The 24,315-nt window shown below is 35.3% G+C and overlaps 2 protein-coding genes across 3 annotated transcripts; one reads left to right on the top strand and one right to left on the bottom strand.

The window, feature by feature from the left end:
* Positions 1-1,153: 1,153 nt before the first annotated feature.
* On the bottom strand, positions 1,154-5,664 carry LOC144843202 (large ribosomal subunit protein uL30m-like). The gene is made up of 3 exons (XM_078699977.1): positions 5,613-5,664; positions 4,771-4,977; positions 1,154-2,467 (listed from the first exon to the last, which is right to left on the bottom strand). Exons 1-3 carry the CDS (start codon positions 5,637-5,639, stop codon positions 2,225-2,227), a joined length of 477 nt encoding a protein of 158 aa, XP_078556103.1. The 5' UTR covers positions 5,640-5,664; the 3' UTR covers positions 1,154-2,224.
* On the top strand, positions 5,145-23,671 carry LOC144843187 (triokinase/FMN cyclase-like). Of its 2 annotated transcripts, none has more exons than XM_078699957.1 (16): positions 5,145-5,298; positions 6,046-6,174; positions 6,333-6,434; positions 6,567-6,671; positions 7,151-7,335; positions 7,731-7,809; positions 7,929-8,053; positions 8,488-8,662; positions 9,394-9,510; positions 9,995-10,141; positions 10,504-10,638; positions 15,527-15,630; positions 16,112-16,215; positions 16,533-16,566; positions 21,930-22,019; positions 22,146-23,671. In XM_078699957.1, the coding sequence occupies exons 2-16, from the start codon at positions 6,069-6,071 to the stop codon at positions 22,302-22,304; spliced, it is 1,767 nt and encodes a 588-aa protein (XP_078556083.1). In that variant the 5' UTR covers positions 5,145-5,298; positions 6,046-6,068; the 3' UTR covers positions 22,305-23,671. The 2 variants fall into 2 exon arrangements, with proteins under 2 accessions (XP_078556083.1, XP_078556084.1); XM_078699958.1 differs by having other exon boundaries at positions 5,149-5,298; positions 6,067-6,174.
* The last annotated feature ends 644 nt before the right edge of the window (positions 23,672-24,315 follow it).

Here is a 24,315-nt window from a genome sequence, read left to right as displayed (position 1 = left end):
CATGTCCATATATGGGCACATTTTGCGTGTGCGTCCTTAATGTGAACAAAGCTTAACTATAGGATCCAGTAATGTTTACTATTTTATTTAGGCATGTCTTTCTTTTTAGTTGAAGATTAAAGAGTGGTTCCCACTAAAACGCAACGCAAGGACGTAAGCGCAACGCAAGTTTATTTAATCCCAACGCGTCGAAATTTATTAAATTACTGGCTTGCGTTTGCGTGGCGTCTAGTGGTAACCAAGACGGTTGTACTGTACATGACTTCTTGAATCCTTATTAAATATTATATTAGGGTAGGGCCTATATCATTAATTGACCCAACAAGGTACCACAACCATGCGGCATGGGGCCCCTGGTTTAGGAACCCTAAGTGACCCTGGAAGCCTGGGATGTTATTAGCCCTTTTTTCTGGGTACTGCTCAAGGGCCCCTTGAGCTCCGGGGCCCTGGGTTAGGCCACTGACCACAACATAGACTTTGGCTCATTGTTTTCATTGAAGTATACATTGTTTTTAAACTGTCGGTAATCTTCCTGCAATTCTGGAACACATTATTACACTTGTTCACATCTTGACAATTTCACGAACTTCCGCAACGTTTTGGTATTAATTTGCATAGATGACGTCACAAATGCAAAAACCCGTCATACTGTGAATTACTTTTTCCATATCAAATATTGGAGTACTTGAAAGAATTCTAATTTTTTGACGCAGGGCCTATACAACTTATAATGTTCAATGTTGCTGAATCACGAATAGGTACTAGCTAAAACCGTCAGCCCAGCCAGCCATGTAAATCTCTTAATCCAAAGAAAAATAGCATTAATTAACAATAAATCCAATTGGCCAATGGCAAAGGAAATATTTGTTTTTTCTGTCAAATAATTGTTCGAGTTCCTGCAGATTTAATGGAGCATGCTAAAGCAAATAAGTCTTTTCCTATTTATGTTTTCTGTGTATTTTTAAATTTTTGACATAAAGTATGCATACTCAGGGATTTATCCAGGGGCAAGTCTAACTTTGACCATGATTGAAAATATCTAAACTTTCTTTTAAATACCATGATAGGCAAATAAATATCACTGTCATTGATCTCAACATGTCCTATAATCTAGTACACACAAATTTGACAATTATTAATAGTAAATAGTTTATAGTATAACTTTATTTTTCATTTATTACACATTTTAAACTGAGCACCACACACCGCCCATGCTTTCACAATCAGTAAGAGTACAGCTCTTTCACAATCAGTAAGAGTACAGCTCTTTCACAATCAGTAAGAGTACAGCTCTTTCATCAGTAAGAGTACAGCTCTTTCACAATCAGTAAGAGTACAGCTCTTTCACAATCAGTAAGAGTACAGCTCTTTCACAATCAGTAAGAGTACAGCTCTTTCACAATCAGTAAGAGTACAGCTCTGCACTGACATTTTATCAATTTTTGCTTAAGTCAAGATAGTTCTTGAGCAGTGCTTAAGTGAAAGAATCAAGCTTAAAGATTAATTTTCACAGACGAGCGATAACGGTAATAGCAATTATAGAATCTATGTTATTCCTTATAACCATTTACACACAACGCAGAGTGGATGGGCGGATTCCGCTCACGATAGATAAAGATTATACGTGGGACAAGCTAACACGCTTTTCTGCTTACTGTTTACCCTCTGTGTAAATTTGAGTTATCCAACTAGTTGAATGGAATAATTATTGACTTACTACAAAGATTACATTGTTAGGCAAGTTTTGATAAATCTGACCCGTTATATAACTTTTCATTTCATTTGCATAAACTTATGCAAGCTTGAAAATAGATGACTCATTTGTATGATTTTTAAGCTCTGTCTACACTATCAAACTAGTTTGACAAAAACAAGTGTGATGTTCCCAAAAATGGTAGTAATATGCCCACATATGGTAGTGATATGACATAATCATGTTCATATATGGACAGGCTTTGTCTTTTGAAAATTATAGGTGTGCTACAAATTGCACTCCTCAATACATTCATGGGTGCTGTAGGTGTGCTGTTTGTATTTTGGTGTGTAGAAATTTACCAAATTTAAGCGTGTTGTAAATCGCACTCCTCAAGGGCAGTTTAGGAGTGTGTTAGGTGAGTGATCGCAAGACAAGGCCTGTATGGGCACATCACATTTTTTTGTAACATAAAGTTTGATAGTGTAGACAGAGCTTTAGAATGTTTCCTCTAAGTTCACTTTACGTACTTCAGTGACACGAACTACTGTCTTCTTTGCTGCCGCCCGTCAATGAATGTTGAGAAGAAGAAGTTGCTTCAAGTTTCTTGTTAATTATTAATTCACCGTTCCATTTCAGTTGGCAATTTTCAAAGTCCTCCTTTTCCGGTATGCCGTCTTTCAAAATGACGGGCTTAACGCGTATCAGATGTTGTATCTTCCTCAGCAGGATGTTCACTTGGGGTGTATTCTTATGAATTGTTGCTTGAAATCTCTGAAAAAAGGGAGATAATTAGAGATTTAGAAGACAAAAGATACTCTGTGACAACCAGTTATGACTCATAACAATCATGAGTGAATTAGACACACTTAATTTATTTATATTAAATAATATACAGTATATGTTTCTATCATCACTATTTTTTCAATTTTATATATTATGTTTTTTTATTGTTTTACTTTTATGTGTGCTTAAGCTTGGTTCCCAGAAAAACGCAACGCAAGGACGTAGACGCAACGCAAGCAAGTTGACCAATCGCACGCGGTTTGAATAATCGTTTGTGATTTGTCAAATCACTTTGTGTTGCACTACGTCCTTGCGTTGCATCCTAGTGGGACCCAAGCTTTAGCACTCATGGCAATTCCCAGGGTACTGCACCGTTTTCATGTTTTGTATGTTGTTGTTTGTACCTGGAAATTGAATAAAATAAAAATGTTCGTTTATTTCCAAAATGGCCTATTCAAAGTTTGATTTTATACTTTTTTTTGTTTCACGTTTTTGGGGACAACATATCTTTAATAAATAAAAAGTATTTTAACTAGCAGAGTAACAAGACAAAATGTGATAATTAAATATTTACTGTATATCATAAATTATATAAACCTCTGTCTACACTATAAAACTTTATGTGATTTGCCCATATATTGACATGATGATGTCACATCAATACCATCTGCTATTTTTGATACTTACAATATTATGTATTCATCTTTTCCATTGATTGTAAACCTCTAATGAAATTTGTATTTATTCAGTATTGTAATTATTCAACTTCGGTTTTCAATAATAGTCAATATAATTCAATTAATTTTCATTATTATCAGTACTGTAAATAATCAGCTGTATATATTTTATAATTATTATCTTTTGTAAAAATCATTGTAATTACACCTTTATTATGGTTACCATTATAATACCAAAAAAAGTATGATTGGTTGAATAAAGTTCACATATACATATATATATCACTACCATATTTAGGTACATCAGACTATTTTTGTCAAACTAGTTTGATAGTGTAGACAGAGCTTAAGAATTATCTTTTTGTTTCATAAAAACAAAGATCTGTATATATAGGGTTGAATGACACCCAATGTTATGTATTTTCGATTATTGAACACATTCGTCACGTACTATCCCCCTGAGGGTGATGATTCAAAGCCTGTTCTCTGAGGAAGTGAGTACCGTAACAGATTACATATGTTTTCTCAAAACATCACTCACTCTGGAGTACAAGTCCAAATGTAGTACGAAATGACAGGATATTACATTAAGGTAAACTCAGTTTTTGGTAAACAATCTCATATATTTACTACTTTTGTATGGGACATGACATTGACATACTGTACACTCAAAATTACATTATTTGTTTAAAAACAGGGGCAGATCCAGGGGGTGGCGCTTGGGGCGCCGCTCTTCCCCCTGTTACTTTAATTCATTTATCATATAATTTTCTTAAATTAAATTTTATTTCTTTTTATATCATGATACAGATTGTATAAATTTAAACCGTAACTAGACCATGGAGAGAAGCTGATTTGAGATAATGCGCATACAAGCTGCTCTATACACGAACACGTCTTTAATGGATGAATGGGCCGCAGTCATTTATTAGTTTACATAGAGAATGTCATCAATACTATAGAAACGATATTACACTTCTATACACTCATTTTTGATTTGTTTAAAAATGTTTTGTTCTTCTGAAAAACAAAGATTGATATTTTACGAAGAATCACTCATTGCTAACCTCTGAGGGGAGGAAGTGCAAAAGAATTAACTGCATTAATAAACAGGTTAACATGTACTGACATTTCCTGGCAAAGCTAATTTAACATTACACAATGCTTTATGTAGGCCTACAACAGTCAATAGAAGGTCATTATTTCAGACTCACTCCCCAACAATGGAAGGGGCAGGGGGTTGGGAGTGTGGATGTTGGTTTGTCTCTGAATTTGTTATAATGCTCTATTTAAATAAAAGAGCAGTATAGTGGGACTAGTGGCCATATTCACCATTCACACTAAAGTGAGATATTTCACTTAACTCAATAAATATTTAAGTATTTACCTCAAATTGTATTCACTTAGATAGAAGATTGAATTGTGAATGGATGTACAGCCAATGGGTTTTAATAGTAGTAGTATGGTTTTTGATTCACTTAAGTAACATTTATTCAAGAGTTTCAATAGTACTGTAGTAGTATGGTCTTTGATTAAAATCACTTTAGTACTAACTTATTTATATACTAATTTACATTGGTTTTTAATTGGAGGCCTGGCCCTGTATTTGCTTACTTTGTCTAGCCCAAGCTTCCAACACAATTTCCTTTCAGTATGTGGTCTGCGCACCAAGCCCCTTACCCTCCACACAGCATGTAGCATATGAGGGCGCTCTGTCTCTGATTCTGTAGTAACATTTTCTTGTTGATGTGCCGAACAATAAGGGCGTACATGACTGCAAATCGGTTTATTGTTGATTATCCAATTTTGTGATCTGAAAATCTTAAATTTTAACCAAAAAAATCAGAGAAATAAAATATTGTTTGAAATCAAATATAATGATAATTAAATCATTTAGAAATGGAGTAACATCTGAACTCAAACGTAAAAAAAAGGGTCGATCAAGCAAATCACATAATTTGATTGATTGTATGACGAATTCGGCGCTCCATGAATTAGTAGGTCAAAGTCGAGCGTAACGTACGATAACAAAAATCGCGAGCCGTACCGTCACTGTATTTATTTATTTACAAGTTTGAAGTCAGTTTTCCTTAATTTTCCTCCAGAGATAGCAAGCTTTCACTACTTCTCTGTATTACTAAGGTGAGAACAAGACCCAGACAATTTTAATTTCTGACAATACTTGGTTAATTTGTTGACATTTCACCACACCCAGCCAGGGTATGCTAGGTAGTACTACTTGCTTGCAGAGAGGAGACCTGTACAAGGCAGGCATCGGGTCACAACAACCCATGCACCATCCGACTACTTTCCATCCAACTTGGCCTAGGCCTTAAAGGCTTACGTCAGGGACTGATGAAAAGTGATAGCCGTATCTACATGTAATTCAGGGCATTGTTGATTAGTTATTTATTATAGCTTGATTGTATATCTATGTGAATTCTACGATTTCTTACCACGTTTTTAAGAACCTGTGTCGCCATTTTCACTTATTGTTTATTGTCGATTTCATAACGAAGAGGGCGCTGTGTTAATTTTAACCATCCTCTCCGATCCTGTTTTTCAATATTCTTTTCGCTGTTAAACTACTGTATAAAAGTGGAGTTTATTAATGACACATTTCAAATATTAAACACATTTTGTATAGATTTAACTTTTCAGAATACAAAAGAAGAACATAAATGCTGACAATATTATATGCTATTTGTTATATTTATGTTATATATATCTAGAACTTATATTAGATATATTTTGGATTTGCACTCTCTAAAAAGTCACGTAAAAGTTTCTGATATTTTAAAAGTAGTTTAAGTGGGTAATAATAAGTTGAGTTAGCTTGGTAAAAGGAGGTATGCATTTCATAGCATGTATTTGTTTCCTATTGCTTAGACCTGACTTGCATTCACATAGGAATGGCTGGACAGCAGCAAAAGCAACTGCTGAACTCGACTGAGTCATGTGTGGATGAGATGTTAGAAGGCGTGGCAGCAGTCAATCTGAACGTCAGGATTCTAAGAGGTATACTATAGAGCGATCTATTATTGCGTAGCTATCCAGTTTTTCAGCGTGTGTTTTTGTAAAAAACTTTTTTCTCTGGTAAACTCGCTGATCAATTTTTTATCTTGGTTCTATGGTTTATATAAACCTATTTAATTAAGATTTTTTCTTTCTTTTAGGCCATCGAGTTGTTGTGCGTACTGATATTGAAGAAGTAAAGGAGAAGGGTCAGGTGACGATTTTGAGTGGGGGAGGATCTGGCCATGAGCCCTTCGCTGCGGGTCCGTCTTATTTTCAAATTATTACTTTTATATTATAACGTTATTAATTAAGGATTTTCACTCAACGTTGTTTTCCATTCATATAGCGATATATCATTGTGCAGTAACAGGTTATGCTTTTTGTGAACCCAGGTTTTGTAGGAAAGGGAATGTTATCGGCAGCAGTGGCTGGATCCGTGTTCACATCGCCACCACCAAATCAGATTCTAGCCGGAATTCGAGCTATTTCCTGCTCAAGTAGGTCAAATTTTTATTTATTATTGAGCTCTGTCTACACTTATCAAACTTTATGTGACAAAAAAAAAATTAGAAAATGTGCCATATCATGTCATATCACTACCATATTTGCGCATATCACTACCATATTTAGGCACATCACACTCTTTTTTCTCAAACTAGTTTGATAGTGTAGACAGAGCTTTACTAATGAGGCTGGCCAGCGCGTATACAGTACATACGTAATAAGGTATTTTAGGTTCGAAACGGTGATTTGGCTTCATATTCCTAAATGAAAAATATTTTGGCATACACGGCGTGACATACTTAAGTTTGAAAAAACGTCGGCTCTGAACAAAACGATAATCGGGTACTTGTGTAAAAGTTAACGTTAAATTCTGTCGAATTTAGATTCCATGAAACGAAAACATGACATGACAGTTGACACCGAATACTAAATGAAAAATATATTTATGAAGTTGTTTTAATTTCGTTTAAAGGTGGCGTCTTATTAATCGTTGCCAATTACACCGGTGACCGACTAAACTTTGGCATTGCGGCCGAAAGAGCTGCGGCCGAAAACATCAAGATTGCCACAATAACCATTGGAGAAGACTGCGCCCTCACCAGTACGGACAAGACTGCGGGAAGAAGAGGCCTTTGCGGCATCGTTCTTTTAATGAAAGTGAGTCAAACATTATATTTCTATGAAGAATCCAGTTGTATGACTCAATCCTGAGACAGCCCATTGAAAATCCATAAAGTAAAAATAAGCAGAAACATGAAAATCGCAATGTTAGTGCCAGATCTTAAAATGTGTACCCTCCATGTACATGGTTGTAGTATGTAGAAAAAAAGTTCTCTATATGGCCTCGTTCTGACGTGGTTCTATACCCGCGACCTCGTTAGTTTTATGAGCTAACTTTGGTGGGTGTCATCAACTTAGTTACCCGGGTAAATGGCTAAGTTCGAACGGTGATGATGACCCACGATGACCAGGTAACCAGATGGTTGAGTAATCACTCTTGATTGGCTAATAGTAATTATACCACATTTATTGATTGGCTTATTTGTATCTAGATTGTCGGCGCTTTAGCAGAAGAAGGCAGATCGTTAGAAGAAATAGCGGCTATTGGCACGGAGACGATCAGTGCTGTCGGTACGTATAACAAACTTTATATACTTTTTATTTTATGTAAACGTTATAAACAAACTAAAATCACTTTTACAATGATAATATCTTGATTTTCAACTCAAATTGTTTGTTTAATTGATCAGGGACAATTGGTGTAAGTCTTTCGCCGTGTCACGTTCCCGGGTCCGGTGCAACATTCACGCTGGGAGAGGATGAGATGGAACTCGGCCTTGGCGTCCACGGAGAAGCAGGCGTTAAACGTATGAAGGTAACCGGATAATTTGATTATCCCAGACAGATTGTTTCCGTAATTTCTCTTGACTTGAATCGGATTGAAAAGACAATTTATCTAAAAAGCCGTAGTTTAAAGCCAATTTACACAGACGAGCGGTAACGGTAATAGAAATATAGAATTTATGTTATTCCTTATGACCATGTTCACGCGAAGCGGACGGGCGGTTTCCGCTCAGGATAGAAACAGCTACACGGTACAAGCTACGCGGTTTTCCGCTTACCTTTACTGCTCGCATGTTTAAATTGTCCTTAAAGAAGCCCGTTGTCTTTTAGAAAACTTTAACAGTTTTTTGTCATCTTGTTGTCATCATTACTGTTTTTCTTCCTTAAAACATCATTTTTTCCCAAACTTTTTTATTTAAAAACTATAAATTATATAAAATAATGATCCATAATATTTGTCGCAAGGTTATGCAAGCAGACGACATAGCTGCTGTGATGATCGATCACATGACAGAACAGACGAACTCAAGTCACATGACCATAAATTCAGGCGATCGTGTCGCGCTTGTCTTGAACAATCTTGGCGCTACTTCATATCTTGAGATGTTTGTTATGGTTCGAGCAGTTATCAGATATTTAGGTTTGTGTTGTTGCTTAACATTAAAGATATGTTGTCCCCCTGACAAATAATTCTTAAAACATTTTTTGTTGAATATGCCATTTTAATGTCACATAATAGTTAATTAATTAATTTAATTGAAAAAAACGATTTACCTGAAAAAACTGTAATTAAAAGCAAAAAAATAGTCAAATTGGCAGCCAGCCAATGGATTTTTGGTTGAATTAACCATTTATTTGTAATTTTATATTAGAAAACATTATTTTTTTTAAATATTGTTACGAAAGGGATTAACTTTATTAAAACTACAAAATAACCATTCAAAGTCTGATTAATTAATCTTCATTTTTCATGTTTTTTAGGCGACAATACATCTTTAATAAAATATGTATTTGTTTTACATGATTTATGTTGAAGACCACGTTATGTCGGCTAGCTACATATTATACATTCCGTCCATGTTTACTATAATCCGGATATTTTGTATTAATAATTCGTTTGTAAGGTTAAGCCTCAATGAAGGATTATCTCATTAATCATCATATCTATTCATCATATTAGTTTGACGTCGTGTTATTATACGAAACCATCATTATCATTATTATCAATATTTGTGTTTATCATTATCTTCGTCGTCATGATCAGTAGGATCACTGTATCATAATCATGATTATTTTTATAATATACTCGTAAGTAAAGTTTGTGAAATATATGGTCGTTTTTATGATTTTTATGATGTTTATTCCCGACAGAATCAAAAGGCGTTATTGTAGAACGAGTATATGTTGACCATTTTATGACGTCATTAGACATGGCTGGTCTGTCTCTCACAATTCTCCACTTGACTGATCTTCGTCTAAAATGCTTAGGTATGGATTTTATGTTTTTATGGTATTTGGGGATATAATTGTCACCTCCGTCGCCAATGGTTTCATCATCATCATCGACGTCATAATCATCATCATTTTGGTCGTCTCCCATCATCATCACGGGAGAAATATTCATGGCAGTCGTAGATTGTACTACGCGCTGCACCAAAATTATGATGAGATAGGGCGTCGTCGTTGTAGACAACGCAGTGTCCTCCATGCTACGCGGCGTCCTCTAGCAACGAATGACACCACTTTCATTATGTTTCACATACCAAAATACGATGAGATAGAGCGTCGTCGTTGTAGAGAACGCAGCGTCCTCCAGTCAACGGCGTCCTATAGCAACGAATGACACCATTTTCATTATGTTTCAGATACCAAAATACGATGAGATAGGGCGTCGTCGTTGTAGACAGCGCAGCGTCCTGCAGTCACGCGGCGTCCTATAGCAAAGAATGACACCATTTTCATTATGTTTCAGATAAAGATACAACTGCTATAGCTTGGAAACACGGGTCAACATCTTCTGGTACCACGTCCTCTACGCAACGCGGACGTGAACGTCTTGAACCTTGTGTGAAATTCTCTAAAACCTGCTCAACCAAAAAAAGTAGCGATAGCCCGAATGGTAATAGTTATTATAGTAGTTCGAATGTCAATATCTAAAAATGGAATTTTATATAAATGTTAAAATGTTATTTTTCTTTGAAAGTGACTATTAATTGTCATTCTAATTGTTATATATATTAAATTCTGAAATTATTCTTTTTTTTTTTCATATTACTACATTGAGATTTCTTGAATAATGTCAATTTTTACGAGCTAAGTCTTGCTTACTATAATTAGATTATTATTGAAGAAGCAGAACGTCTGCAATTCTTAACAAAACATAAAATAGGTTAATTTATAACATTTGAAAAATACGGCAATTTACATATTTCTCTAAATTGGGTTAACCAATTATGAAATAAATTCGTTTTTTCTTTACAGCTGATACGTCAGCCGTTTTATGTGCGCTTGAAAATATCTGTAAAAAGCTAATCGAGTCGGAGTCTTTATTGAATGAGTTAGATCGGCATGGAGGAGACGGGGATTGTGGGACAACTCTAAAAACTGGAGCGCAAGGTAGTTCATGTATTTATTTCTCTGAAATTGAAAATAAAAAGTGATAAAATAGTCTCAACGGGGATTATAAAACCTCAGAATGAAGTTCCATGCCTCAATTTATTTAACTCGCTGATTTACGGACAGTTATATGGAATTAGGTAGGAGCAATTATACAGTAGAATTGATCCTTTGGGAATTATGGGAACACTTTCATGTGGAAAAGAACGAAGGGAAATATTATGTTGTAAAACTACAGCCTGCTATTCAGGGGACACCATTCCTATTCAAGAGACACTTTCCCGTGAAACAAACTTAACGAAGAGACCTATGTTTTAAAACTACGGCGAACCCAATTCAGGGGACACCCCTACTATGGGTCACTTTTCCGTCAAACGAACGAAGGGAAATATATACCTATGTTTTAACACTGCGGCGAACCCCATTTAGAGGACACGCCTACTATGGGTCACTTTTCCGTCAAACGAATGAAAGGAAATATAGGTCTACGTTTTAACACTACGGCCAACCCCATTTAGAGGACACCACGCCACCTACCATGGGACACTTTCCCGTCAAATGAACGAAGGGAAATATATACCTATGTTTTAGCACTACGGCGAACCTTACTTAGAGCATGGAGCTATAGCTCCATGTTTAGAGGACACGCCTACTATGGGTCACTTTCCCGTCAAACGAACGAATGGAAATATATACCTATGTTTTAACACTACGGCCAACCCCATTTAGAGGACACCACGCCACCTACTATGGGACACTTTCCCATCAAACGAACGAAGGGAAATATATACCTATGTTTTAGCACTACGGCGAACCTTATTTAGAGGACACGCCTACTATGGGTCACTTTTCCGTCAAACGAACGAAGGGAAATATATACCTATGTTTTAACACTACGGCGAACCCCAATTCAAGGGACATTTTTGGTCCCGAAGGTGTCCTCTTAATAGGAGTTTCTAGTAAGTTTTCCATATTTAGTCAACAATGTAATAAAAAACCGTCCAATTTATTCTCATTACGAAAGTGAAAAAAAATGTCGAGGATGGATAGAAAAAAACAGCCTCTTAAAATAAGACATTTAAATTCTCATGTGCACGTAAAAACCCATTAGAATTTCTGAAAAAAAGTGGAAAATTGTCTTATGATTTGTTTTATCGCCAGAAAGCCCTTGAAAACGTTTTTGAACTAATCTGCGTATTTTATGCATTCGATAAATAACGTTTAAGCTATGTTAATGCTTCCTTAAAATTCCTAGGGAGGGGGGAAACATATCAATTACCGCTAATAGTTTATCATGGACATTACCCAAAGCCAGCTGGTTTATACTGTAAGCCTATCAAAGTGCAAATGTAACATACCCCTTATCAAGTGGCGGATTTGTTTCTGCTGTTGTTTCTGGTATTATAAATGAAAATAAAAGAAATATTTCTTACAAAAAACGCTGCTCGCTTATTGACGTAACAGTTTTAAAGGTATAATATTATTTTCCCTCTGAAAAATATTTTTTATTTCAAATTTGTTTTTGAATGTGTCATTTTATTGTCACATAATAGTTATTTTACCTGAAAAAATGTAATTGAAAGCAAAAAATATGTGAATTTTGTTACAGAAGTGAATAACTTTAATATGAAACACAGACTCAATTTAGTTTATTTTATTGCTAAGGTCAAGTCTGGGGGTCACTTCATCACGCCTAGATACTTCAATCATGGACTGTTTTGATAATAATTCAATGATTATCTGATAGCGAATTACAGTATTATATAATATCATGGGACTCATAAATACCAGAAATGCTTTGGGATTTGTCATTCAACCGTTAGACTCTTTTCCCAGACGTTTGGGTCCAGCAGCTGGTACCTATAAATTATAGTTGAGAATGGTTTTTCGCAAAAATGTCAGTGTCTAGTACTGTAACTGCTGCTTGCTTTCATCTAATAAATCATTCATCTCTTGTGACGTAGCGGAGCAGCAGCGTGAAATAAAAATATAATCTTGGATATCTTGGTAAATAGTGACGCCCTGTCACGTCATCATACCCGTAAATCGACTACAGTACTATGAAACGCAAACACAACAAAACGCACAAAAATATTACCGTACACACTGCAATTTCAAGAATCCTAACAATTTTTATTCCTGAAATATTTCTCAATTTCAGGTAAAGGGTAAAGGGTAAAGGTATTTATATTTGTCCTCAAGCTTAACTGGAAACTGAGGAAATTCGGATTAGGCCCTCCACGGACCCACGGCAGCCAGCAGTACAGCGCCTACAGATCAGCACACCGGGAGACGATCCCCTACTCTTTTCGAATAGTGTACCAAGTTCTTTAACGTGCACTGTTAAGTACACGGGACCATCCGAAGGATGAGGCAATGAGAGTAAAGCATCTTGCCTAAGGATGCAATTAGTATGGTACAGATAACCTCGAACCCATGCCTATCACATGCTAGTCCGATATTACCATTACACCATCACTCTCCAGTATATACAGCATCCGCCGCGATTTCTAGACATCCAGAACGCAACCGGGCCCAACGTTGCTTAACTTCTTAAATCAGTGCGAAAATGTACACTCTACTTTGTGTAGACTCGCCCAAAGTCTGTTGTCTTTTTTATGTTAGTCCACCAGTTCATATGTACGTATGAAACGCAATATGTGCCAGAATATCTAGAATCTAGAAACTAGACTATACTTTGTGCTGTTTTCAAGATATAAGCCAGCTAAATATACATGGGTCACATTATCTTTCTTGATATTGTTTCTTTTTTACTCAAACGAGCCATATTTTCTGTCAGTACACAACTATAAAAAAACATGAGATATCGCCACGTTTAGCCTGGATTTCAGTCCCTTTATTTTCGCCATTTGACAGTAAACTAATCAGCAACCTTTAATTTTCGCGATTATGTTTAATTCATTCTGTAATATCGGTAGGCTTGTTTTAAACAAAAGTCGCGAATTTTAACGGCGTGCAGAAATAAAGGGTGTTTACATATACTAATCAGTTTTTCTTCATTATTTGAACATAATTTATTGTTACATGTATGAAGTTGACGTATTTATGTCTATGTTAATTGAAGATCATATGTTATGTGCTGCTGAAATCAGTATAGTAATGTATGGCTCGCAGCGGTGATCTGCAGAACTCATTACAAAAATATAATTTAATCAATATGGGTACAGTGAGGGGATTTACGTTTCCAAAGACGTGCCTCAGCCTCCTTAGATCGGGATAAACCCAATGGGGAATAGGCCTACTAACTGTTGTGTGGCGGTAGCTGCTATGACAGAAAAAAGAACAGATTTTTCTTTTGTATTATATACCTCTAAAGGTATTTATTGTACATGGTTGGTATGATTCGAAATGCAAACATTCTCTTTCTAACATTAACTTTATTTTGTAACCATTAGCAACAGGGATTGATGTTCTTCGTATTTTGATTGATGACGTCAGTAATAAAATCCATTAACCTAATTTGATTTGAAAAGTCGAATTATTTTAAATCTTTCAGTTTTTGTTAAATTACGAAGGAAAATTATGAAAGAATAGTTCTGTTATGATTTATTGAAATCAAACTAAACACGTGACCCATCGGCAAAGATTGAAAAACCTAATTTGCTCGCAATAATTCAAGGAGTTTAATAGAACCTCTTAGTGAAAGGCCAAATAACAACCTAGATTAGGCAAGTTCACATAGATATATTTCACTTGCGTCGTCGATGGTTAGAAATGAAAGCAATGTTTCATCAGATCATAAGTAGGCCTAACTTATGTATGCTTGCTTTACATTTCGTTTTAACATAAAAGATTTGCATCATGCAGGCAGGCTTGCGTGTACGGTATACAATATGCTTGGTTCCCACTAGAGACGCAACACAACGAAATGTAAGTAATCACAAGCGATGGATTATTTTCACTGTCGCTTGTCTTTGGTCAACACGCTTGCGTTGCGTTTACGTTCTTGCGTTGCGTTCTAGTGAGAACCAAGCCTTAATGACCTTTCGTTGTCACACGATAGGCAACTCAACTACGCAGCTTGGTCAAAAAGTCATTCTGCGCATGATCATGATGTTTAATGCACGATTATATTCTGTTTTTCGTCACCAATCAGAACTCATGAATATTCAATACACGTCAATGTAATTTGCGCCAATCAAAAGTGTTGGTTTGTGACGCGAAATCGCAACGAATCAGAGATGATAAATGTTATATAAATGTTGTCTACACTATCAAACTAATTTGACAAAAAAAGTATGATGTGCCCGAATATGGTAGTGATATGGCCAAATATGGTAGTGATATGACATCATATATGGACACAGCACATTTTTTTGTCACATAAAGTTTGATAGTGTAGACAGAGCTTTAAGATTCGCGTGAATGTATTCGCGTTTTAAGAAGGGGCTTAATGAGAGTTCAGGTATCGGATTGCTTACTTTTTGAATGACACGCTAAATGCTATTTCAATATCCTGTAACACAAGGCTAAATATTATTAGCCTAAAGCAGATACATTTTTTACAAGCTACATTTCCAACATATTTATAAAAACCAAAAAAGGTATCCGGTGAACTGGGCATTTCAGTTCCAATCTGCATAATGCATCTGACAGTGGCACTTTATTGACGTTAAATTTGACGTTAATGTAGTAGAGATATCTTTTGATAAACTGCCTTTTTAGTTGTTTTTCTCAAGAAGATTACGTCAGACGATGAAAATATTATTCTGAATTATGTTTCAAATGTATATGTGACGTTTCTCTTTTGAATAATGACACTCATAGTTAATATTTACCGTTGTTTATTTTATTGTGTCGTAAACGTAAATAAAATTTGAAATGCTAACTCTGTCGTTATTTAACTTTATTGCTTTTTTTTGTTAAGGAATCCTAGCCTTGTTAGATGGGTTTTCAAACTACAGTGTGTATGATATTCTGATATCTGCCGCTGAGTCCCTTGAGAACACGATGGGAGGAGCATCAGGTGGGGTAAGTAAACTTGATGTAAATGCCAGATGACGCGCTCATTGTGTGCGTCATATAGTATTGTACATAGTAATGTATTTTACTGAGATCATAATCACATGTTATAACATAATAGGCCGATCGGCTACTATACAGAAACGATCAAACACAATTATAGGAGGGAAAATGTTCGCCTCTGTACATGGTTCTCAAGTTTCTGAACTTCTTACTTACTTGGTAGAGGATTCACATGCTCTTGTCATAGGGATTTAGTTCCCTTTTGTGTTTCCTGCCACTTACTTTGTAGTTGTTGATTGGCAATAAAGAATAAGAATAAGCTCTTTACACTATCAAACTACTTCGACAAAAAAAGTGTGGTGTGGCCAAATATGGTAGTAATTGACATCATTAATACGCAACTCTTTATTAATACGCAACTCTTTTTCTTTATGTGTTTTTATTTACTATTTTTCTTTGTCTAACTTTATCATCGTATGTATTATAGTTATACAGCTTGTTTCTAACGGCTGCGGCAGGAAAACTGCGCACAGACACGAATCCGCCATCTTGGATTGACGCACTTCATTCAGGAATGACTGCCGTGTCGAGGTTGGTTGTTATTATTATTCATAGATTAATTGAAACAGTTCCTTCAACTAATCTATACCTATTTTGTGTGTAAAGATATTGAGATTTGAGAGATAATTGGTGGTGTATAGACTTGCCCCAAGTCTGTATTTATTTCGAGGCTTTTCGATGTTTGTCTGAAATGAAGTTACAAGCTCAAGTAGTACACGTATGAAACGCCATATGTGCCAAAATATTTATCTTTTTCCTAATATTAAGTCAAAACTCCGTCTGGAACCCAGACAAGGTGGTGTATTACAATGAACGTGTTGATGTTGAATATTCCCTATTTCCATTAGGTATGGTGGAGCTGAGCCTGGCGACAGAACAATGGTTTGTATTCTATAGTTTTATTGCTATTTTATATTATATTATACGAATGATTCTTTGTATCCATCAACACAAATACCATTGGCCGTGTGCACACGGCAACTCAGCAATCTGACAACCACGACGCGACGGATCATCATACATCATCATTACTTGCGTTGGGCTTACGTCCTATTTGGAACCAAGCTAGCTTTAAGAAATGTCTACACTATGGACCTATACATTTATAGGTCCATGTCTACACTGTCAAACTTTATGTGACAAAAATATGTGATGTGTCCATATATGGACATGATGATGTCATATCACTGCCATATTTGGGTATATCACTACCATATTTGGACACATCACACTTTGTGTCAGTCTAGTTTGATAGTGTAGACAGAGCTTTCACGAAACACAATGTCATATCATCAAAATGAATATCTCCTTTTTAGGGAAATCCTTCAATATTTATTGATTTACTTAGTATTTAAGTCAAATCAATACTCTTCATCGTCTTTAACATATCGTGTTTTACTATTTTGTTTTTGAATATGGCCACTGATTCCCTCTATACTAGTCACATAGATGGATGGCTCTTTCCGGTAGCGCTGACACATGTTATTAGTGTTACTTATTATTCCATTTGGCGAGAGCCAGAATTTCCCCGACACATTTTCCGGTATGTTGCAGTTGACCGTTATTAGTGCGAACAATGTACTTACAATGATTTAAGAATATCGTCATTCCCTATGACGCCGATTGCACTCCATAGATGATAGATATATGGAAAGCACGAAATGCAAAAACGTGTTTTCCATATTTAGTGTAGCAATCGAACGGGAAATGGTACACAGGAACTGGAAAATACGTGTGTAAATTGTCATTTTCCAAACGCCTTTTGGGTGCAATTATGGCGAACGTGCATTTTTGTATGGCAAACAATGGCGACATTAAAAAAAAAACAGTCAAAGCTCAATGACCGAAACATTAGCTGAAATACTATATTACTAGAAGGCTTATACGTGACCACAAGCATTAAGTTCTTATTTTTTCACTTTATAAACTAATATCCAGAGTCAAAAGAATACAATATACAGCTTCTTATCAAATTGCCATTCATTAGGGATACCGTATACAGGTAATAATAATTCTTCTGTCAACCAAATGTTTATGTAGGCGGAATGTATAGAAGTACGTCAATAAATGTCTTTTTTTGAAAATGTTTCAATTATGCCTTGCCGCCGTAATTAAAAACTATCGTACACAATTGGTTGGAAAAAATGTCGTACAGCGATAGTTCGAGTGTTGCGTGTGTTGTAACCTCTCCCTAATAGCAATGTGTGCTGTGCATAAGACCTCAAATAGATAGAAGGATCTGAAGTCGGGTCCACTCGGCCCGAGCCCGAAATCGGCATCTTTCGGGAAATGCTATACTTAATTCCAATTACAGTATTTAAAAAAATCCTCGATTTTCCCCTGAAAATGTGTTTTTAACACATAGCTTAAGCATTCACACTTTTAACCTTCTAATTAGTCATAGCAAAATATTATGTACAACAAACACAATGGTAATAAAATTATTAAGATACATTTTAAATTAGGGTTCTTCTCGAGAGACGCCATTTGAAGAAAAGGTTATCTGTGAAAACACATCTAACTTGAATGTGTTTAGTCTCTACCCGGTAATTTTCAAAAATGATTAAATGTCTTTTTGAAATTTATTAAAGAGCGTTTTCCATTAGAAGACTATACCTAGAGGCAGTTGTCAGTAATATTTCAATCTAGTCCAATGTACGCATGCAGTGGTAATACCCACGGTATGAGGTACTATGTATGCAACAGTTCAAAGCATCCTGTAATAAATTGACGTCGGTTAATAGTTTATTTTCCCATTTATCAATCCATCACCCAGATCAAAACAAGCATGTCTTGTGTTTAAATCTAATAGGATACTATATAGGATATAGTTTAGTATGAGTTGTGCGTAGTTTGCATTTACACGCGCGCGTGAATTGTTTTATATTTGCATAATTCCTAGACACGGTTACTTTAAAGTGCGGTACTGTTAAAAGGCGAGATTACCTCTTTATTGTTTCTTGAAATGTCGTTGGATCTAGTGTAGAAATTTGCATCTATTAGACTGCTGTAGTCGGCATTAGAAGCAATCATGAATGTACCATTTCTGTAACAATTCAAGTATATGCATGTTTAAAGATGTCATTTTAAATTATTTGATTAATCGATTTTTGTTTTTGCTTGTTATGAATCTTTCGATTCAGATAATTATTATAATGATTCTCGGAATTGATACGGGAAATTATTGACTATACTATCTGTTTTAAAAAGGCATTCTGTTATAATAAGTATTATTCTAATTTAATGAATAACCTACTTACAGATTAAAGGTACGTCGCATTGAGCCCAGATTCCAGTCTGGTGACCAGATAAAAATCCGTGCCAGTTACGTTTTACAGTCTCAGTGTGAACGTAGCTTAATGAATAATAAAATTGGTATGATGTGATTGTAGGCTTACTGCCATTGTCAATATTGAGGTTGTGCTACAGGTTAGGTTTAGGTATAAACGGGTATTTAAACAGAATTGGCGAAATAAAAGAAGGTACCGTGAAATCAAGCCTAAAGCCTTTTCTACACTATCAAACTTTTATATGACAAACAAAATGTGATGTGCCCATATATGGACATGATGATATCAGATTACTAGACTATCATATTTGGGCACATACTTTTTTTTTTGTCAAAGTAGTTTGATACTATATAGACAGAGTTCCAATGTGGCAATGTGATATTATAATAATCTTTATTTGTAATCGAAGCTTTCACGAGGTCGTATGAGAGAAATATGATGCAAAATTAGAGATCAAAACAATTAGCAACAGGGAATAGATTAAACATAACTACTGTAAATGTAAAGGTAAGGTAAATCCCGTATTCATTTCTGAACGTACGGTAATGAGCTGTTAGGAGCTCATTGTGGTAGGGTGGCCTTATCATCCCTAGTATTTTCAACCAGGTACTCATTTATAGTTGAGTATAGACTAGTAGTTGTTGGGAATTGAACCCGGGTCTCTCTGTCTGACAGGCAAGTGTCCTAACCACTCTACTACCCAACATAACACTACTGGAAAATGAAACATACATTTCACAGTTTTAAATACAAAATGCAGCAAAAAGGAAAAGCTTAAATAATAACAGAAATCAATCTTTTAAAAATATTTATTATTTAGACTAGAGAAAGAGCATTTGATTTAGATCTTAGATCAATGTCATTCCATAAGTTTAAAAACTTCTTTTTATAATGTTTGCATTTAATTTTGAGGATTTCCTCTGTGTTTAATTGATTTAATAGATAGAATACGGAGAGAATTCATTAGTTATTTAACACCTTAATAATGCGCCACTCCTTTTGTAAAGATCTATGTTTGAAAGAGAGAGTATATTACCAAATAAGATTCAATAACATGTGCAAGAATTTATTTTCGTTTCCCAGAATGTGCACTTTCATGTTCCGTTGATTTATCCGACGGATTTCCATACTAGTTTTATGAGGAATAAAACTAAGAAAAATCAATTTCGAGTAATATAACTGAAAGGTTAACTGTACTGTACAATCAGGTCTCGCATGCTATATTTGCATTTTATTGTCTTGCTAATAGATTTTTCGACTAATCGTGTAAACGTTGAAACTCCTAAAGTCATGTGTGCTTTGCGAATAACGAACTTGATGTGAATACAGAATGATAAATAAAAGACAAACTGGTTGTCTTTCTAGAAGTAGGCAGAGACTCCCACAATGATAGCAGTGTAAGAAAGTAGAAGGAGTATTACAATTGCCTAGAAATATTGGTTCTGTTTGAACTTTCTATTAAATTGGTTCTGTTGCAACTTTCCAGTAAATTGGCTATGTTGCAACTTTCGAGTAAATTGGCTCTGTTGCAACTTTCGAGTAAATTGGTTCTGTTGCAACTTTCGAGTAAATTGGCTATGTTGCAACTTTCGAGTAAATTGGTTCTGTTGCAACTTTCGAGTAAATTGGTTCTGTTGCAACTTTCGAGTAAATTGGTTCTGTTGCAACTTTCGAGTAAATTGGTTCTGTTGCAACTTTCGAATAAATTGGTTCTGTTGCAACTTTCGAGTAAATTGGTTCTGTTGCAACTTTCGATTAAATTGGTTCTGTTGCAACTTTCGAGTAAATTGGTTCTGTTGCAACTTTCGAGTAAATTGGTTCTGTTGCAACTTTCGAGTAAATTGGTTCTGTTGCAACTTTCGAGTAAATTGGTTCTGTTGCAACTTTCGAGTAAATTGGTTCTGTTGCAACTTTCGAGTAAATTGGTTCTGTTGCAACTTTCGATTAAATTGGTTCTGTTGCAACTTTCGAGTAAATTGGTTCTGTTGCAACTTCCGAGTAAATTGGTTCTGTTGCAACTTTCGAGTAAATTGGTTCTGTTGCAACTTTCGAGTAAATTGGTTCTGTTGCAACTTTCGAGTAAATTGGTTCTGTTGCAACTTTCGAGTAAATTGGTTCTGTTGCAACTTTCGAGTAAATTGGTTCTGTTGCAACTTTCGATTAAATTGGTTCTGTTGCAACTTTCGATTAAATTGGTTCTGTTGCAACTTCCGAGTAAATTGGTTCTGTTGCAACTTTCGAGTAAATTGGTTCTGTTGCAACTTTCGATTAAATTGGTTCTGTTGCAACTTTCCAGTAAATTGGCTCTGTTGCAACTTTCGATTAAATTGGCTTTGTTGCAACTTTCGAGTAAATCGGTTCTGTTGCAACTTTCCTGCAAATTGGTTCTGTTGCAACTTTCCTGCAAATTGGCTGGCTATGTTGCAACTTTCCAGTAAAGTGGTTCTTTTGCAACTTTCCATTAAATTGGTTTTGTTGCAACTTTACCTGCAAATTGGTTTTGTTGCAACTTTACCTGCAAATTGGTTCTGTTGCAACTTTCTTGCAATTTGGTTTTGTTGCAGCTTTCCTGTAAATTGGTTCTGTTGTAGCTTTCCATTAAATCGGCTTTGTTGCAACGTTCTTGCAAATTGGTTCTGTTGCAACTTTCCAGTAAATTGTCTATGTTGCAGCTTTCCATTAAGTTGGTTCTGTTTCAACTTTCCTGCAAATTGGCTCTGTTCAACTTTCTTGCAAATTGGCTCTGTTGCAACTTTCCAGTAAATTGTCTATGTTGCAGCTTTCTATTAAATTGGTTCTGTTGCAATTTTTCTACAAATTGGTTTTGTTGCAACTTCCTGTAAGTTGAATGTCTTGCAACTTTTCACACAAACACTATACAGTTTAAACATATAGGCTATGTCCTAACTTTCTCCAAAATTTTAAATTGTTTCTTTTTTCAATTGTTATTCTCAGCTCGATCCGTTGCATGCCGCACATAACAAACTCGTTAACGATACGAACAGCAGTCAAGATTGGACTTCTCTTTTGGAAAAGGCTGTGAAGGTTGTTCTGGTTTTTTTCTATTATATACATTTTATTTTACCTAAATTAACTAGAATAACCCAACTTAACCGAAAACAAGCCAAAATAGAACTCAGGTTTAATGTTCTCTAAATTGTTTACGTTTAGGCTGCAGACAATGCCGCATCAGAAACTGCGTCGATGAAAGCCAGGGCAGGCAGGGCTAGCTACGTTAATGCACAACTTATAACTAAACAAGACCCCGGAGCCTCTGCCGTGGCACTGTGGATGCATGCTATTCTGGAAAGCCTAAAGAAAGAAACGTAGAACGCAATTGTTTCGGATGAGAATTTGGAATATTTTCTTTATTTTGGTCTTATATGTAGGTTCGACCCACTTTCTGGAATATTTTCTCTCTACATTTTATAATGCGATTAGTTTTTACACTGTTGGATGTACAACGCACCTCCCGCCTCATATGTGCATCTAAGCGTTGTGTTATATAATTATTTTTATCGAAATTATTTTTTAAGATTTGATGCAAAGTTAATCGCCATAAATCAACTATATATAATACACGTTGCTATTTTCACTGATGATAAACTTGTCGGGCGTATCGGTATTTTAAACCTGAAAACATTGTGATCGATTTATTTCTTCCGTTCATTGAAAATAATCATGATCATTTTAAACCACGCTAATTTTATGGCATTTTAATGCCTTTTTGCGACTTTTTGTTATATAGTCTAATTTTGTGTTTCTGAGAATGACTTTTTGACTCGACAACTGTTTAGTCGCAAGTGCGTCGTGAAAATAAGTACACTCGTAGTGCTGTACAGCGATTCTTTGATATTCATGTATATTTATCTAAGGTATATAATATAGTTATACTTTAACGTGGTTCAATATTGTCTGATATTTAGACAGTAAATATACGTGGGAACATTGACTTTGAGCGTAATGATATTTTGATAGTCCGTATTATATTATATTCTGAAAAATGTCTCAAAAATTTATATTCTATAATAAATCGCTTTATATATAGTTGTTTGATTGGGCAAAGGGTTTTACAACCTGCAAGATATGTGTAGAACGTATTTTTTTAATGTCCGCCATTAAATCGTAAAATTAATACCCGTAACACTGAAACATTTACGAGAGAGAGTGACGCGCGCGTATAAAAAAGTCGTTATTTGTTTTATCAGCATTTGAATGTGTGCGTCGCTGATTAGTTGTTTTACAGGTTAACCCACTATAGTGATTCTGTCTCGAAAAAAATTAATGCGCGTACATTAATTTGTTTGTGTGCATATCCTAGCAATTTCTAGGAGCAAATGAATACGCGTTCCCGTTCGGCGTGTAGGCAGACTTTGATAAAATGCGTCCAGCGCATGCGCAACTGCTCTAGTTTGCAGCAACCCCAATTCGAGTATAGCATGCAGCATACAAACATCGTTTCGATGTATTATGAACATATTGGAAGATTTAGATTGGAATTATCAGATAGTGTATTTTCTACATATCTTGAGCAAGTTACTAAATCTCTATGTAAATCTTGGGATATGTAAACGGTCACCTTTATGGTTTATTGCAGTATTCCTTCAAAGTATGATTATAATTAGAGTTTCGGATTACTGTCGTTTGGAATCGTAATAACATTTCAAGACGACAACCTCTTGGGGAAGTATAAGATCTATTTCCTATTGCTGTCCAGCATTGTTTTTTTGTTATGGTGTATTGGATTCTCGTATTGTTTCTAGGCCATTGTCATTATTTGTATTCCTAAATACAGTGTTCCATGTGACATTCTATCAGTTGTTTTTATGATACCGGTATGTTGAAGAAGTTAAGATAGTACAGAGAATCGTCAGAAAGTGGTGCGGGAAATTGGAAAGCTTGATTCAAAAGTTAGAACAATAGGTTCAGCACTTAATATTTATTTATTTATTTATTTAATCAAATTCTCACAAAAATGTACATACAAAGAAAGAAAAAGACATAGCATATAAAAAGAGCAGAGTACATTCAGTGAAGGATGGGACAAACAAGGGGTAAACACCTCTAGAACGGTCCAATCCCAAATTGCACAATGAGTAATGAAAAGGTTTATAACATTATAATAAATATTTAAATATAATAGTAATTTATAAATTTGTATTACTTAATATTAAACTAAGTTGGCCGACATTTACAGCAGCGACAATAGGACACCCATGTGCACATATTGCCAGTTACCATTTTTAGGCTCTGGGCGAGCTCCACTTATTTAAAAGTCCACAGTGGTCGTAAATTCACCAATCACACTTAAGTGACATATTTCCCTTAATTATTAAGTATT

The sequence above is a fragment of the Antedon bifida genome, chromosome 5 (genome assembly GCF_963402885.1).
Source record: "Antedon bifida chromosome 5, ecAntBifi1.1, whole genome shotgun sequence".
Classification (NCBI taxonomy): domain Eukaryota; kingdom Metazoa; phylum Echinodermata; class Crinoidea; order Comatulida; family Antedonidae; genus Antedon; species Antedon bifida.
The sequence above is the reverse complement of the archived record's forward strand: the minus strand, read 5'-3'. Positions and strand labels throughout refer to the sequence as shown.